General features: G+C 41.5%; 2 protein-coding genes across 3 annotated transcripts in view; one reads left to right on the forward strand and one right to left on the reverse strand.

Annotated features, from left to right (window-relative positions):
• Window positions 1-3825: 3825 nt before the first annotated feature.
• Window positions 3826-17736, forward strand: part of MOB3B (MOB kinase activator 3B) — a 202616-nt gene continuing 188705 nt past the window's right edge. For both annotated transcript variants that reach the window (XM_074017358.1, XM_074017356.1), the window contains exon 1: window positions 3826-4082. The gene's annotated coding sequence lies outside the window, so the exon portion shown is untranslated. The remainder of the gene's footprint in view (window positions 4083-17736) is intronic.
• On the reverse strand, window positions 8688-15951 carry IFNK (interferon kappa). The gene has a single exon (XM_015437094.4). The coding sequence runs from the start codon at window positions 9310-9312 to the stop codon at window positions 8689-8691; it is 624 nt and encodes a 207-aa protein (XP_015292580.1). The 5' UTR covers window positions 9313-15951; the 3' UTR covers window position 8688.

Here is a 17736-nt window from a genome sequence, read left to right on the forward strand (position 1 = left end):
CTTTTCCAAAAATCTTTTCAGAAGGATTTTTTTCCCTCTGAAAAGCATCATTAGGGGCTGTTAAATACCCAAGGCAAGCCTCTTTCATATTACTTACTGGACATGAAACACTAACGCAATTGAGGCTAGCCAGAGGCCATTTAGAAATTTAATAATTATTCAACCCAAGGGGCTTTCCAAATGGTGAAGTAGCTTCTTAAGAGGAAATTAATATTGAACAGTATATCAAACCTAATTGGAATCTTGAGAAAATAGTTCTGTGTAGGTAGAACAGCTAGAGGCTAAAGAAGATCAGGTTGGGTGATACCTTCATTTTTGTCTCTTGCCTTAATTATGATGTAAAGGGAAAAATCTTGTTTATTTTCTATGCCAGGAGGGTAGGGGGTGGTTTGGAGAGGTTCCAAGTTTATCAAAAACTACCTTCAGTCTGGCAGTAGAAAAGTTTACTTCCTTCATTTCTTTCCCACAGACATTCAAAGAGAGCTAAGGAGATACAAAAACCTTTTTTTCTGTATTTGCAGTGCAAGGCCGTTGGGAATTAATGACTGATTTGTTGGTGAGGGCAAGGGCATTGATCGCAAAAGCAGTAAAGCTGTGTTTCTCAAAGAGAGAAAGTCTATTTGAGATCTTCATTATTTTACTATTTAGAAGAGAAAGGGGCGTTATATCACGTTCGAAGCATCCAAGACTCACTAGCCTCTTCTCGATCTTTCTATGCCTTTCTATATCAATTGCTTTGAAAGCACAACATTCCAAACCCATTGAGCACACAGTGGCCTGATTTTTCCATTTGTGAAAGGTGCTAAAGTCTCACTGTAGGATTAATGTCGGAGTCCAGGCTATGGGCTTGTAGATGTGATTCCCTTAGACTTTGGTTCTCCTGGCAACTAACCCTTTTTGGATCATATTTAAGTTGACCTGTTTCATAGTGAGAGAACTCCTCCCCATTACTCAGAGTACTGAGGCAGATCACAAGTGTACCACACCTGGTTAACGTTAAGCCAGAGCAGAAACATCAGGCTCATCTCTTGAGAAGAAGGGTCACTTGTTAAAGATACAAACTATTTTTTTTTGAGATGGGGTCTCATTGTTGCCCAGGTTAGAGTGCAGTGGTGCAATCATAGCTCACTGCAGCCTCAACCACATGGATATTTTTAAATAAGAAAAAAATACCATCTAATAGAGAGATATGAAGGAGCACTGGGTCACTGTAAACAAAACACATTCTAAGAGCAGGAAGAAAGAGTATAGTCTCTTTTCAATAATTTTTTTTTTTAACTTGGGAAAGAACATTCACTCTATTCCTATAGACTAGAAAGAAGATAATTGTCCATTATGATTCCAAATGACACTATCTTGTTCAGCTGTCACTGAAACAACTTTGAACACTGTCATACATTCTTCCCAGCTCCCGACCTCTGACCTTTTTATGCCTTAATTCCACTTTCACAAAATGGGATTGATGTAATGTGCATTTCAGAGGAAATGACTATAGACATTTAGTGTCATTATAAATGCTGAGAAGTATGCTAGCAGAAATTATGCCTTAAGATCATATATGGATTCTTGTATGGTTTGAAATTGCTTAAAAGATAGATATGATCTCTAAAATGTATATATATATGAAGTCTTCTTATATATCTATAAATCTATATATATCACATATATAAACTTGCTATTATTTGAATTGCCATTACCTCAGTGCTTAGGGGAAGCCATGCACATTTGTTTCTTTTCAGTACCCAGAGTTAATTAACATAAGTTATTACAGAAGTTCCCATAAGCATTGAGGCAATTTCTCTATACCTGTGACTATTTAACGTTTTGAAAACAAAACAGAAGCAGGTAAGGAGGAAGTATGCTTTACTATTGAAGATTTATTAGGTACACATTTAGATTTGTGAACTCACATTGCTTAGGATGAAAGGAAGGACTCTTGAGGATGTCTGCTGTTTGTTAGTGAACTGCCTGCAACAATTACAATTAGCACACACACGAGCACAATGAACTGGGTAGTCAGACTTAGCCAAAATAAACAGAAATAGCCTCTTGCCAAATTTACTTTGAGTAGCCCTTGAACTCTGAGCACTGCTGCCCAGAGCAATATGACTGTAGGTCCAAGTTTGTTAATGACTATGCAAATGTGCTTTCTTCACTTTTACTCTATTGTCATCTGTCTATTACAATGTTGCTATGGCGACATCTTTCCAATATCCCTGTGCTCCTCTGGTATCCTTTAAGGGGAAGCTGTAATGAAGTGGCTTGGCAAAAGAATCCTCTTGGAATTTTTTTTTTCAAACGCCACTGAAGACTAGCATGACTTTCCTCTTGTGGGAAATGTATACAGCGTGAGTTGGAAATGACGGAAATTAATCTGTACTGACTTGGGCAAAGAATGTGAATGTTATTTATTCTATTCCAAACTACCTGAAAATATTCTTTCTGTTCCTAATTTGCAGAAGATAACATCTTAAGGGACACTGAAACTTGTGCGTGTATGAGTATAACACATGATGGGGGCCCTTGAGCTCATGAGGGAGGGGCTACATGTGTGTGGGGTGAGAAGTATGCTGGAAAGAATGACAGGTGGTGACGCTGGAGCACTTACCATGTGACAGGTGTTACCCTAAGCATGTTGTATGTATTCCTTCATTGAATACCTGTATTATCCTTATTTTATAAGATGAGGTAACAGAGCTTCAGAAAGGTTAGACTCAGCTACTATGGGTCTGTCTGACTCTGATGTTCATCCTCTTAAAAACTGGGGCAGTTTGGAAATGAGATTCCTCGGTGATGAACAGAAATATTGCTTAGGGGCTATGTTTTTGTATCTGGCAGTTTTCTCATATTCGAGTCTTATATTCACAATCGATATCTTTACATTACACAAATGACACAGAATTAGAGTCATTTAATCCAGGGTTGATATCACTAAGTCATGACTATTTATTAAATGTTTCTTAAAATATCTGAGATGACTTGATATTGCAAAAGATTTAAGTGATTTTAGAAGTTCTCACTTCGTAGTTAGTTGCAGAAACCTCTTTTGGAGGAGGGATGTTTTCTCCATATATCTTAATTTCTACTTAATGTATTTCCACACCGCTTTGAAGTGTGTAGTAAGAATGGTAAAATGCAGTACTTCGTCATTTGGTACACTTCAACCAATATGCACTAAGATGTGATCATATGGGGAATAGAAAAATGTGAAAGACCCAATTCTTTTTCTGCAGAAGGCAGGAAGCTCATATTTGATTACTGTTACTATGAACTATAAAGACGTTTTAAATGTAGTTTACCCGTAACCATCACCCTGCAAGGGTGATATTGCTCCCCGCCAATTTACGGAGGAGAATACCGAGGCTTTAAGGTTGTAGACAGACCAAGACCACACAAGTAGAGAGTGGCGGGCTGTGGGTTGGACTTTAAAATCTATGTTCATCCATAACTCCCAGTGTGCTCTAGTAAATCCGCTAAAATCCGAGTATTTTCCAATGATTGATGCTCCGCTCTGTGTCAGGCAGTTCGTGGTATCTTTCAACAATCAGAAAATTCTGGGGAAGGCAAACCGTTTCCCCCTCTCTAGGTGCCTTGAAAGTGGCCGTGGTAGACCCACAGATCATCCTTTCTGATCTGACACCTTCTTCACTGCCCTGGCCCGCGAGTCAGTGTCTTTTCTGCAAGGCTGGAAGCCCCCTTAGGACTGGTCATGTCCCATCTCTTTCCGGAGGGAAGATGATCCCAAAGACGACTTTTCTCCCCACGGAGCTGCCATTCCGCAGGCGGCCGCCAGGGGTCCCCGCTCGGCGTCCCCGCGAGACGGTCGAGCCCCGGCCGGCTGCGCGGCGCGCTGGGTGCATGTGGGGGCTGCTCCGGAGCGGCGGCGGCTGCCTCTGGAGCCAGGCTCTCGCCTGTCCGCCGGTTGGCTCGCTGGGACCGCGCGCACCGGCCGCAGAGTCCCTTGAGTGGATTGGGAAGCGACGCCCCACCTGCCCCGAGCTCACCATTTTCCTCTCGCGCTGGCTGCAGCTGACCCGGCGAAGGAAACCGACCGGGCCCTGGGCTGGAGGTAAAACCCCACGGTGAGTAAGAACCCGCTCCAAGCGAGGGGAGGCGGCGCAGCCCGGTGGCTGTTCGCCCCCGACCTCACCCAGGCGGGCGGCGAGGTGCGGGGCGCACCTGAGCGCGTGTGCAAGAAGGTGCGGGAGGCGGCCGACCGGCCCGCTGCCGGCCGGCCGCGGGCTTCCGGGGCTGGAGTCTGCTTCAGACCCCTGCCGGCGCCTGGGCTTCTGGCCGGCTCCTTGTGTGCACTTCCCGGCAGGAACTAGGGTCGCCCACTTTCCACCCCGGGATCCGTGGCCTTGATTTGAAAAGATATAAATCAATAAGATCGTCCTTCTTTCGGGGTGCAAGTCTCCGAGCCCATCCCCAGCCGCGGACGCATGCAGGGTGCGTGTTGGGCTGTGGGTGGCGGGAAGACAAACTTTTACAAAAGTGCTCCCGGGCTGGGGGACAACGCTTGGGCGTCCTGATCCTGAGGGAGGAGTCTCGGCTTGGGGCAGCGTCGGGGAACTCCACGCTGTAAGCCAGGTCGCCCCCGGGGCTGACAATGCCTCATGGAGGTGGGGAGCGTGTAAAGGCCATACAAATCGCTCTTAACTTTGGGGCCAACAACTGTCAAACATCTGGAATCCCAGCCCTCCCTTTCCCTGAACTGGGGAAGAAGGTGAAAACCCTTCCACTTTTCTTTGATTGCCCCTTGCCACCTTCAGACCCCTGCTGGGAGGGTAAAGCGCAGACCCCTGGCGCCTGACAAGTACCAGAGACCCTAAATCTCTCGGATTCCCCCTCGCCCTCTTTCCTGACCCTTTCCCCTAACCCTCCCCGCAGGGACCTAGCGACGCAGCCGACTGAGATCGTGGCGAATGGCCTTTTGTTTCTCCGCGTTTCGCCTATTGTTTGCCTTTCCAACATCTGGCAGGGCTTGGGGAGAGAAGGAAGCCCCTCTGGTCCTCCTCCCCGGCCCCCATGCCAGCTCCGGCAGGGGATCCCAGCTGGGGAAGCGGAGGAGCCCGACCCCAGCGAGGCCGCCCCACCCCGCCCTTGTGGTTAGAGGGCGGAGGGAAAGTTGTTCCTTCCCCGCCTCCGCTGCTGCCTGTGGCCCGGGGCGCATTTCTCAGATCTCAACCCAGGCGCGCCGCAAAGGGCGCAAATCCGAGAAGGTGCTGCTTTCGAGACAGTGGAATCGTGTTCCGCCCCAATCCAAAGTGTCCCGTGGTTGGTTCCAGAGGATTTCAATCTCTAGCCAAAGGCGTTGGGGCTGGGCTGCTGCTAGGGCAGTGGGAGGGGATCGGGGCACCTTTGATAGGCAGAAAGCTGAGATTCTCGAGTCCACAAGTTTCCAAGGGCGGGAGGGCAGGCTAGTCGCCAAAGAGAGAACGGAGATGCAAATAACGAGGAAGCCTCCTGACGTTGCCTGGAAATAGTGGTGTGGTGGTTCACTCCGGAATGAACGTGGAGTTCTGGCTTTGAGTACCGCTCCAAGTTTAAATCTCAAGTACCCTTTCTGCATTGTAGAAAAAGAGGACTCAGAGGACGCAGCGCAGATACGGCCAGAGCACAGTTCCTCTTCCACGTTCCCGCGAACAAGTGGCTTAGGATGGCCCTGAGTACCCTGTGGGTGCGCTTGCTGGGTTGCAGGCGCCCCTGTTTCCCTGCACAAGTTAGATGCTTATGCATTGTGTTCATTCTTAGTGTGGATTATTGATTAAAGAACTGGGGCAAAAGCAAAGTAGCTACTCTGAGAAGGCAGGGTCCCCAGATGGTGCCCAGCAAGTTGTCTTGCCTCTGAGGGGAGGCTGACTGGGACTGCACCTGTTGCAACCTATACCTCCCCATAGCCTTGCAGTTGACCTGCTGTTGCCAGCTTTTCCTGTGGGATCCCCAGTCAGTCCCTCTTCCAAGGAAGCTCGATTACACTTTTGATTCCTCCTCAACCCAGGGGAAGAAGGAGGCTTCTTAGGAACATTATGATCCATGTACCCACTCAGACATTTTCAGTGGATACCGGAAGCTTGGCTCTGTTTAGTTCCGAGAGTTTTCCCTTTGCCAACTCAACAGGACTTTTGAGTTTCCATTTAACAAAACAGAAGTGAGACTGCTAAGCCAGGAATGTGACACATAGAGCACTTTCTATAGTGATTTCTGGATATTATATCTCTTTACCTTCCCAACGGTGGAACCAGTAAGAGATAAACAGCACCATCTTTGAAGTACTGAAAGGCACTTTACAAACATTTCATTATGAAAATGAACCCCAAGGAAAGATTCCTTTGAAATTTAGGAGCAGCAACCCAGAAGCAACAAAAAAGACCATAGTTACTCAAGAAGTACCCAAAGGTATCATTAACAAGGTAAAAGAGCATTTCTTGTCTTGGCCTACCCACTAAGGAAAACAGGGTAATTATAATGGAAGTTAAGCTTGTACTGTTTCTTTTAGAATTAAAAATTCCCCCAAAAATCATTATAGGAAAAATAGAAAATACTGATAGGTGAAAATGAATATTAAAGGGGTAGATATTATAAACAAGGTTCCAGTGAACAATCTTATCTATCTGTTTCCTTGGAATAAATTTCTGAAGACGTGATACCTAGGTCCCAGGGACTGATGTATTCTTTAGGATATTGAAGAGTGCCATATTTCCCTGTAGAAAACATGTCCCAGTTTACTTTCTTCCCAGTAATGCACAAAGGCTCCTGTGTCCTATACCTTACACCTCACTCGCATTTTATGTTGTCATTCTCCTTCATTTCTGTCATACTGATGGGAGTGTCTTGTCGTCTTATTTTGCATTTAAAAATGAAGTTAGATTAAACATTTTTCATATTGTCTGTAGTATTTCTTCCTTTGTGATGTCAGTTTGTGCCCTGACCTTTTTTCCAGTGGAGATGTTATCCTTTTTCTTTTGATTAGATATGCTCTTAAAAAAGCATAGTGTTCTAACTTCTACCCCTACCACACAATCAGAAAATCTGTGTTAACTGGAAGTGCTCAGCTTTCTCAGCCATTCTCTTTCCTTCTGGATAGCAAACACTTGGCAGAACTGCAACCATAAATGACTAAAGTAATTGATATCATTCCAGTAAAGCTATTAGAGAGAACAGGCAAAGGCTTTATTAGAGAAATTCATGAAAAATAGCAAGTATATATTTTATGCTTAGTAGCTTGCATGTCCTAACTCCTTAACAACCTTGTAGTACTATTTTTAATTTGGAACAACTCTGCTGATAGTTATTTTTACTAAATGGTTTGCACTAACTCATTTTATTGTCTGATCCTTCTACTGATAGCCTGCATATGCCATGATCCACAATTTGTTATTGTTGTTTTAAACATTTCTTCTAACTTCTTGGCTGAAATTTACCTCACTTTTATTATAAGATTTTCTTTGGCTATAACATTTGAGCCCTGCACTTGGAATAATCTTGAATCTGAACAGTTTGGCAGCATGTTCTTAATGGCATGAGCAGGAAATTACTTCCAAGGGCAGAACCAGGTACATTGCAGGTACATTTCACCCTTTTTTTGTGCATTTGCATAGCCACAATCTCTGTTAATTCTTGCTTGAAAGTAGATGATTCTGAAATGGGGTAGAGGCGAGAGAGGAAGAGAAAATCCATGTCAGCCAGGTGGTGAATTAATATAGCTGAAGGGCCATACTAGAAAAGTAAATAATCTAGGTAATCTGACTTCAAAGTAACTTTTAAAAAGATAAAATGATAAAAGATATTAAAGTATTATGTATTATTGGAATAGCTAGTTAAATTAACTCACAGAATGTAGTCTTTTAACTAGGAACATCTAATGTAAAATTGTTCCGTATTATGACTCTGGACATTTTATTTCAGGCACATGAAAAACAATAAAAGACAGATACTGTACTATACTTTTCCACAGCGTTTTCCATGCCTTTAGATGTAGGAATCAAACAATATACATCAGGAATTAAGAGTGTGCTACATTAGAATCACAGCATCTCAAAGGTTAAATGAGAGCTTAATGGTCATCTAAGTCAACCATCCATCCAATTTCACTATGGATCTTCACTCTTAAAGTAATGAAATACCATTCTACAAACGGCATCAATTCAAACAAACCAAGCTGAGAAGGAAATGGGCCAGAAATGTCAACCTTTTTCCCCTGAGCAGGAGGGGAAAAATACAAGGGTATTGACTCTAGGGAGCATGTATAAGCTCTTTAAATGTGCTGAGTTTTCATAGGATAAACAATGTTGGCAGCAAAACAGTTAAGTCATTGAAATGTTATCATTTTGCAACATGCTCTGCTCTCTATTCTCTAGCCATTGTCTTGGTGAAGTTCACAGGTGGTATAGCAAAGCTCTTTCAAAATGACCCAAGAAAAGAGGAAGAGAGAATAGAAGATGATGGAGAGGGAATCTTATTCCTTTAAACCTGTCTTAAAGACTTTCTAAGGAGACTCTTGGTCACCCAGAGGATGGTTGTCATTACCTCTCCTTAGAAAGGTGAATATCCCTGATGTTCCGAGACTACCAATCCATCTGAGGACAGGCTTACAGGATAGCACAATAACCCTTAAAAAGAAGATGGAGGAGGCGAAGGAGAAAGAGATTTTGGAGGGAAAAGAAATCTTAATTCCAAAAATATACCTTATTTCCTCCTGAATAGAGCTGTGAATTTGTAAAAGTAGTACAAACATCTTCTGATTTCTACTCGGACAATCTCCCAGGCACAGTCACTGTATTTCTTTTCTTTCAGGAAATTGTCTATCCTGTTGAAATATCTCCTCAGTTCGAGGTTACTCAGCTGGGGGACCCTGGCTTCTGAGGGTTTCATCTCATTTTCTTTCATTTCTTTCATGTCTTCATTTTCATTCTTGTCTTCCTCCAAGCATTGGTTCAGGTACTCTGCTTGCTGATCAAGTCCTATTTGGATTTGTTTGACGTGTCTCTCTTTCCCAGATTTGAAGGTGTGTTGGCTGAAGATGTTGAAGGTCTGTAGGGACATTTCATAGAAGGCCTTCTTGATGTCCCTCTTCATATGCTGGGTGTATTGTAGAAATTCTTGGGGCAACTCAAAAGCTATGTTTTCTCGTAGACATTCTACAGGAAATGAATTGCTCATACTACTCAGAAGCCTCAGATTTTGCCAGGTGACTCTTCTCAGGTGAACATTCAGTAAGTTACAGTCCAGGGATAGGGTGCCAGCAATGAACGTACCCATAAGGAACTCAAGCCACAGACACTTTTGAATCATATTGGGTATGGTGCTCATTTTTTTTTGTTTGTTTGTTTCAAGCTAAAAAAAATCCAGAAGATGTGGATTTGACAATGATGTTTTAAGTACTCCTTCACGTGCCTTTATATACCTGAATATCTTCAGCAGGAGGAGTTTTCTCATTCGTCATTTTATAGTTACGAAGGTTGCGGCTCCTTTCCTTTGCCTCCAAGGCTTTTTTTTTTTTTTTTCTTTTTCACTTTGGGTGACTATGCTGACTTTGGAAGTGATACCTGTTTTGTTTTGTTTTGTTTTTTTCTGAAAAATGAGCAAAGTATTACCATCGTGTTACCTTGAATGCCTGGATGATCTATCCCAGCACTAAGGAATCATCATAACAAGACTGATTTCAGAAAGCCAAAAGCTGAGTCCATGCACTCACTCACTCACCCAAATCTATTACATAAGAGGGAGTGATCCTTCATGAAAATATATTTTTTGTACCTGGCGCTATAGCCAAACATCCTGTCTCATTGAGTTAATCATAGACATTGACCGAATGACTGTGATTATTTGATTGCTAGGTCACCAGAGCACAATATAGTTTAGGTTTTTCCGATTTTGTTAAATTAAGCTTCTATATTTGGATATTTTCTTTTTTTGATTTTTCTGGATCCCCAAAAAGATGAAGAATAGAGTTGGTCGATTTAGCATGGCACTCACTAAGTAGAAGACTAAGCTGGCTTGGTTTTCTGTTGCATTAGAAAATATTGATAATCTCTAAATATCCTTTTCTTCAGTTAAATTCATCCTTGACTTAGCCTTCCCTATGCCTCTGATACCTTCCTTAAAAGTCCTGGAGGGGGTTTTATATTTGAGAATATCTTTCTGCCTCATTAACTTCTCTCTTGTAGTATCATTTCTTCTTGCCTGGTGGCTCTGGATTCTGTAAAAGCTTTTGTTTGCTCCTGTGTTTGTTGTGCACTGAGAAGGTATGTGAGTAGGAGGTCACCCATTTAGCTAAGTGAATTCCTAGCTGGACCAATGTTACTGTGGTAATGATGGCTATCTATTGTTTATAGTTTTTACTTTGTTTGACCAAATAACCTTCCTCTGATTATGGTTAAAGAAAATGGATTCTTTTCTCCAGGAAAGTAAAATGGGTTGTCATTAAACAAACGTAGCTTATTATATCTTCTTACAAAAAAAAGATATACATTAATTTGCAATTAAGTCATTGTACAATGGCAAATAGCCACAGTTCCACAAACATGGCAGACTTTCATTGAAAAGTTGGCTTAAAAAGTTCTTGTCTAAATCAGTTGACTGCGCCAAAGGCTAATTGTGGGTAAGTGGGATTTCTTAAAATCCTGGCTTTTGGGAAAGGTTTCTATTTCCTGTGAAAAATAAATTATATATATTATTCTACATGTTCTATCTACATAAATTCTGATTTCATGGGCAGATTTCTTGGGGTGACCAAATTTGAAAAATATTAAGAAAACAAGCCCTTTTATATAGCATTATAAATTGACACAACCTTCCTAGACAGGAAAGTGGTGATATGGATCAAAAGCCTTAAAAGTGTATATAGTATTTGACTCAGCAGTTGTTCCTCTAGGAATTGATTCCCCAGAAATAATGATGATGCCCTTAAAGACTTAGCTGTAAGGAAGTTTGTCACAGTAAAAAATGGAAAACAATTTTAATGTTCAGCAATAAATACTTAAGTAAGCCATCAGTAGAAAACATATATGTAAGCACTAAAAATTATGTGTGAGAATATATTTGGTCACTTGGATAGATACACTTTGTAGCTTAATAAAACAAGCTTATATTTGCATATAGAGGCTGATACCACTTTTGTTAAATATAGACATATGCATATATATACAGAAAAAAAGTCTTGATATACATACAAAAATTTTGAGTCATTATCTCTAACTGGAAGAATAATGGGTGGTTTTTATTTTTATATTTTTATTTACCTGGATTTTTTAAAGTTTTCTGTGGTCAGCAAGTATTTCTTTTTCTTTTTCTTTTTTTTTTGAGACGGAGTCTTGCTCTGTCGCCAGGCTGGAGTGCAGTGGCACAATCTCCTGCCTCAGCCTCCCAAGTAACTGGGATTGCAGGCACGCGTCACTATGCCTGGTTAATTTTTTGTATTTTAGTAGAGATGGAGTTTCACCATGTTGGCCAAGACGGTCTCGAGCTCCTGACCTCGTGATCCGACTGCCTCAGCCTCCCAAAGTGTTGGGATTACAGGCGTGAGCCACTGTACCCGGCCAAGCATTTCTTATTTAATAAGAGAAGGCTGTTTTTAAAAGAAGATACATTAAAAAAGGAAAAATTATTATACATCTGAAATGCAATCAATGCTACTTTATTTGTTTAAACATTTCTACTCCAGAGTATTTTAAAAGAAAATGTGGATTCTCCCTAAGGCTCAGTTCCAATCAGTTGATATGAATAACATACAGTATGTGGGAATATACTATTCTTGCAGCCATGTTTATGCATGTATATATACTTATAATTACACACACATACACATACACACACACACATACAGATTCTATAAAGTGCAAAGCCTCTCTGAGGGCCATAGCTTTTTACATACCTCATATAACTTCTCTACCTAAAACTTCTTGAACTGTTCCAATTAGAACTACTTGTTCCCCATTTTGCTTTTACAATGCCTTGGCCTCCTTAAGCATGGGTTTAAAAAAATAGATACTTGTATAACTGTGGGTCTCCCAATTTAGTGCATTCCCCCACTTCCCTGAAATTGCCCATTGTGCTTAGTATACATTTCACTAGTTTGAGACAGTTCAGTGATACTAATCAAGCTAAAAGATTGTTCAGTTCTGTTACTGTGGTAAGTTCTGCTCATAGGTGTTGGAGATGACTGCACATTTGGCTATTGTCAGTCGTCTTGAAGTTACCTGTATTTTCGGCCATGCACAGTTTTGTCATCTTTAGCCCTCTCACCCCAAATTTCCTAACTTTACTATAATTCCATATTATATTCTCATTTATCTAAAAATGTACTTTTATGTTTACAACATTTCGGCAACTGGCGTAGGTCCTGAAGAAGGAGGAAGAAGTTGTAGTGCATGATCTCAAGGAGCCTGTGGTTGAAGAAGCAGGCATGTTCTGAGTGTTTTAGGCAGGAAGAGTAATTCTTAGGATTTCCCAAGAGCATGGACTCCATTCCCCATGTTCTGTAACGTTAGTAGATGCTGATGTTGACAATATTCATGACAAGGAAAGATGGTTGGCATACACATCTGTCCCTCTCCCATCATTAGGATTGCCTGTCTTCGCAAATAAAAATATAGAACACTCATGCAACATTTGGGACATACCTACTAAAAAGTCATTCATTGTTTTTCTGAAATTCAGATTTAACTAGGTGTCTTTATTTTATCTGGCAACCCTATCCACCGTGCAAGCTCCCATTGACCTCTCAGAGCAGAGCTCAGACATGACATCCCCTGCAGAAAGTCATTCCTCTGCTACTTTTCCTCCTCCTGCAGAGTTGCATTTGATTGCATTTCTCTATGCTGGCTTTACATGTGCACATAACCCTAACAAGTATACATGGCAAAAAGGTCACCCGTCATACTAAAACAAAATAATACGGACACACACAAACATACACACACTTGTACACTCACATATAATCACTCTGATTAGAAGCATTATTGAATGATCAGTCACTGGTTATACCTCTGTTCTGTTCTGTAAATACCAGAGGTATTGAATGTATCTCAAAAATATAATCAGAAAATTGAAAACAATGACAGTGTAAGGAAACATTTTGACTCCTAAATTTGTCTGGCATAACTGCTCAATTTGTCATCAGCAGGCATGCACTGACATGCTAACATGGTTTCCATGATATCTGTTCTTATTTCCCTGGCATGACTTGAGATCATTTATACATGTTCAGGCTTTCCTCAGAGGGAGGGCTGGTTAGCAGGGGCTGCTCTGTTGCTTATGGAATTGTGTGGTATCTATGTGGATTATGAGGTTAACTGTAATGGACAAGGCAGAATTTGACAAAATGGAGATGAGACATTTCAGTCTAGACAATATAGCTGTGATTCAGTTGAGGGGCATTTGGCACCTGCTGATAAGATTTATTGCTCTCCATGAAAAGACAAGTTTTGAATCAGGGCAAGAGTAACACATTGATCATCCGTATTACTCAATCCTTGAATGTACATTGTTCCATTTGTAGGGCCATTAGGCGGTTGAGCCCAGTAGAGAGCCCAGGAAAGGGAAGCCTTGTGTCCAGGCCTAGCAGTACTTCCCATGGGACACGCAGAGGATGGTCACCACAATGTTTTGTGCAGCTATTTTATCCTCAGACGAACCCAGTCACCTCTGGCAACTTGATGTTTCACTCATTCTCACTGCCTCAGCATTGTGGTCAGCCTCATTTGGAGCCAGGCCTTTCTTGGCTCTTCTCTTAATGATGATCCTTGATAGAGAAACTGATAATGACTATACAGGGAATACTGTGAATATGTGCATATGGTAAAAATTCAAACACCTCAGGGCAAGTGAAAGCTTTGCCTAACAGCTCGGCCTCCTGTCATCCTCCTCTCCTCCCCTGCGGCAACTACAGTTATCAGTTTGGTGTGTGTCCTTGTTTGATACCTTTCTCTCTACTAAGCAATAAGTTCTATGAGGGAAGGTATAACAACTGGCTCGTTTGCTTTCTCTTAAATGACCATAGGGAATAGGAGAGACCTGGATCATATCCATGGGTGGCAGTAGGAGGACTTGTATATATATTTTTTATATTGACAATACAGGATTATAAAAATTGTGATATGCTTTGAGGTTGAATCCTAGAAGTATATCTTTGTGACTGTATATAGGATATCATTTGGAGATGATGTTAAAAATCTATATTATCAGCCCTTTATGGATATGAGGTCCAGGATAAATTGCTCACCAGACCTGGCCTGTGAGAGAGCCAGGCTATCACAGCACCTGGCCCATAGTAGGTTCTTAATAATTTGTTGGGTAACCGAATGATGATAATGAAGCCATGTCTTAATGACAGTAAAGTTATTTGATGGTTTAGTTCTTTTTGTGTAGGGATATGGGGAGGACAAAGTCAGACATCGGGGAAAATTGAGGCATTTACAGAGTGGTAGATGGCAACTTAGGTGTCCATTTAATGTCCTGTACTACTTCTGGTGCATTCTCCTTGGGACTCCCCAAGGCTGGTTAGATCATGAGCACTTTTGTACCTCTCCTCTAGTGATATCACACAGTTTTGTATTGCTTGGGTGATTCATATTTCTTCCCCTCCAGAAGAAAAACGTGTCTTTCTTAGTTTTGTATCCATGGCACCTCTTACACAGTAAATGTTTGTTTAATCAAAAACTGCCGTGTGACTCCTTATAGTTCTCAAATCTGATTGAGTTATAACCTGTATAGGCAAAACTGCAAGAAGTTCTAAGTCCATTCCTCTCCACCACCCCCTTTTGCCGCTTTTTTGTACATGATGCTCCCTGTAGCTGTCGTTTAATTGTATCAACCTTAGAGGGGCTTTTTGGACAAACTAATATCCAGTTGTCTTTTCCAGCCCAGCTGAAGATTATGCATATAGTAACTTCCCGCCCAGGAATAATTTGAGCTGTTAGAAAAGAATCCCTGATAAAAAGAAATGTAGCGTGGTGGAATAAGGATTTCAGTAAGTAAATGTGCACCATCAGTAAAACCTACTCTCTGTTTTAGGATTACCAAAACAGCCTCCAGCCCCATCCTCATTTCAGTGTTGATTTCCCTGGGTCCTTTTGAGCCCGAATGGGGCTTTTGCTTCTGAGGGTGTTAATAAGAATTTCAGATGGCAGGCATGAAAGATGGATGTTACCTACCAGAATAATCCTCTTTACTCAGTGAATATATGTGGATTTTTTCCTAGACCATGTCCAATAGTGGATATCTATTATGCTAGATAATAGTTGGGAAGAAATGATGAGAGTGCAGTGGATGATGGACAGAAATGTCCTCTTGTCTTTAAAAGGAGTTGGCTTTGTAGAGATGAAGACAGTGTGTTCTTTTAATTACTGTCAGCTTGCATGTGGTCATAAGGTTTCTTGACATTTCTGAAGAACAAAGAAAGGTATTATGATAGAAAAATTTAAGTTGGCCTTACTTAGCCTGGCAGAGGATTCACATGCTGCAAATTTAAGGATTTCTTAAGTGTCTTAACAATGTCTGAGGTTGGGGGTGGTATCTGGGAATAATCTTCTAGAGCAAGGGGGTGGAGTAAGGGGGGAGCGGTCTCTTTTCTTCCTGCCAGCCTCCCTCCTCCCAGGTAACCTGAGAAGCTTGGAATGGGTTTCCTGAGAGATGCTAGAGTTTTTCCAATGTCTGAAATTAAGTTATTTATATACTCACTTACTTGTTTTCTTTGTTTTCCATTTTATCCCTGGTGTTTAGCACACAGCATACATTCGATAAATATTTACTGAATGAATAGGTATGCATTTCATTATTTTATCTTATGAGTATATTCTAATCTAAATTGAATATCAGATCAGTTCAGTAATTCTACCTCTTTTTTTTTGTTTTGTTTTGTTTTGTTTTGTTTTCTGAGACAGAATCTTGCTCTGTCAGCCAGGCTGTAGTGCAGTGGCATGAACTCTGCTCACTGCAACCTCCGTCTCCCGGGCTCAAGCAATTCTCCTGCCTCAGCCTCCCGAGTAGCTGGAATTACAGGCGTGTGCCACCACGCCCGGCTAATTTTTGTACTTTTAGTAGAGACTGGGTTTCACCATGTTGGCCAGGCTGGTCTGGAACTCCTGACCTCAGGTAATCCACCCGCCTTGGCCTCCCAAAGTGCTGGGATTACAGGTGTGAGCCACCGTGCCCAGTCAATTCTACTTCTTGATAGAACCGTGTAACTTTGAGCAAGTCGCTTAAGCATTCTGTGCTTTATCTGTAAGCAAGGCTAATAAGAGTACCTATTTCAAAGTGTGATTGTGGAGATGTAAAGTGCTGAGAAAGTACCTAGTATATAGAATGTGAACAATAAATGATAATTATCATCATCATCTGTTGCCTACAGTGCTAGACACAATGCTAAATTCCAAGAATACAAGGGCAAACAAGACAAATATAGTCCCTTGCAGAGGTTCCTGGAGGCAGCGATACCTACTCTTAATCTTAAAAGGCAAGAGTTGATGAGAGTTTGAACTAGGAGAGTGATAGCAGGTATCAAGACGATAATTACTTAGAAGGTAAGGTTGGCAAGTTTTGGAAATTGATTTGGAATGGGAGGCAGGGATGAGAAGGAGGAAACAGACTAGGGAGAAACTCAGTTTTCTAGCTAGGTATATGGTTGTGCCACCAACTGAGAGATAGCCTATGGGAGGAGGAGCAGGCTTAGGGGAGCAACTGGTGAGTTCTGTTATAGACAAGTTGCTTTGAATTGTCTGAGATAGCTAAGTGGAGATGTCTATCCAGCAGTTGGATATATGGCTTAAACTAGAGCAGAAGACTGATGCTGGCAGGAGAGATAGATTTGAAGGTATCCACAGAAGCTGTAAGTAATAAGACTATAAGAATCAGTGGGTCTGTCCAGAGACAATATATAGGGAATGGAATGAAGTGGGTCTGTGTCAGAACCCTAAGAATATGCTATGTTACAGTAGGCAGCAGAAGAGGAAACTGAAGAGGATGGTCACAGGCATAAGGAGAATGAGGATGGAATATTCTGTTTTTTGTTTTTGTTTTTTTTTGTCTCTGCATCTTTGCCCAGATGACTCCACAGAATTCTCATCATAACACTATAATCCAGCTATTCTTAGTTAAGCTCTATTTGCCAATGTTGATCTAGACCTAATGCCCTCCTGTTGATGTGATTCTTTAAGCTCAGAAAGAAGAATTAACTCATTGAAGTCTACAGTCAAACCCTTTGGGCTATTTTAGTATATGCCTCCCCTGAAATACATCTCACTGCCAGGCATGCATGTGTGGAGTTCTTGGCAGTCACCACTTGGACTGCAAGTTCGCCTGGTTTCTTTACTTCTGCCACTTGCACTGTAGGAGTATGGGGATGAATTCATTTCCCAGGGTTGCTATAACAAATCACCATAACCTAGGTGGCTTAGAACAATGAAAATTTATTCTCTCATAGTCCTAGAGTCTGGAAGTCCAAAATCAGAGTGCCATCAGGATAATGCTCCTGCCATAGCCTCTAAACAAGAATCCTTCCTTGCCTCTTCTAGCTTCTGGTACTTGCTGATAGTCCTTAGTGTTCTTTGGTTTCTAGATGCATCATCTCTGCCTCCATAGTTACATGACATTCTTCATGCATCTGTGTGTCCCTTCATGTGGCCTTTTAATGGCCTTCTTATCAGCATACTACTTGTTACACTTAGTACCTACCCTAATCCAGTATGACATCTTCTTAATTTGATTACATTTGCAAAGACTTTTGTTTCCAAAGAA

The sequence above is a fragment of the Macaca fascicularis genome, chromosome 15 (genome assembly GCF_037993035.2).
Source record: "Macaca fascicularis isolate 582-1 chromosome 15, T2T-MFA8v1.1".
Classification (NCBI taxonomy): Eukaryota; Metazoa; Chordata; class Mammalia; order Primates; family Cercopithecidae; genus Macaca; species Macaca fascicularis.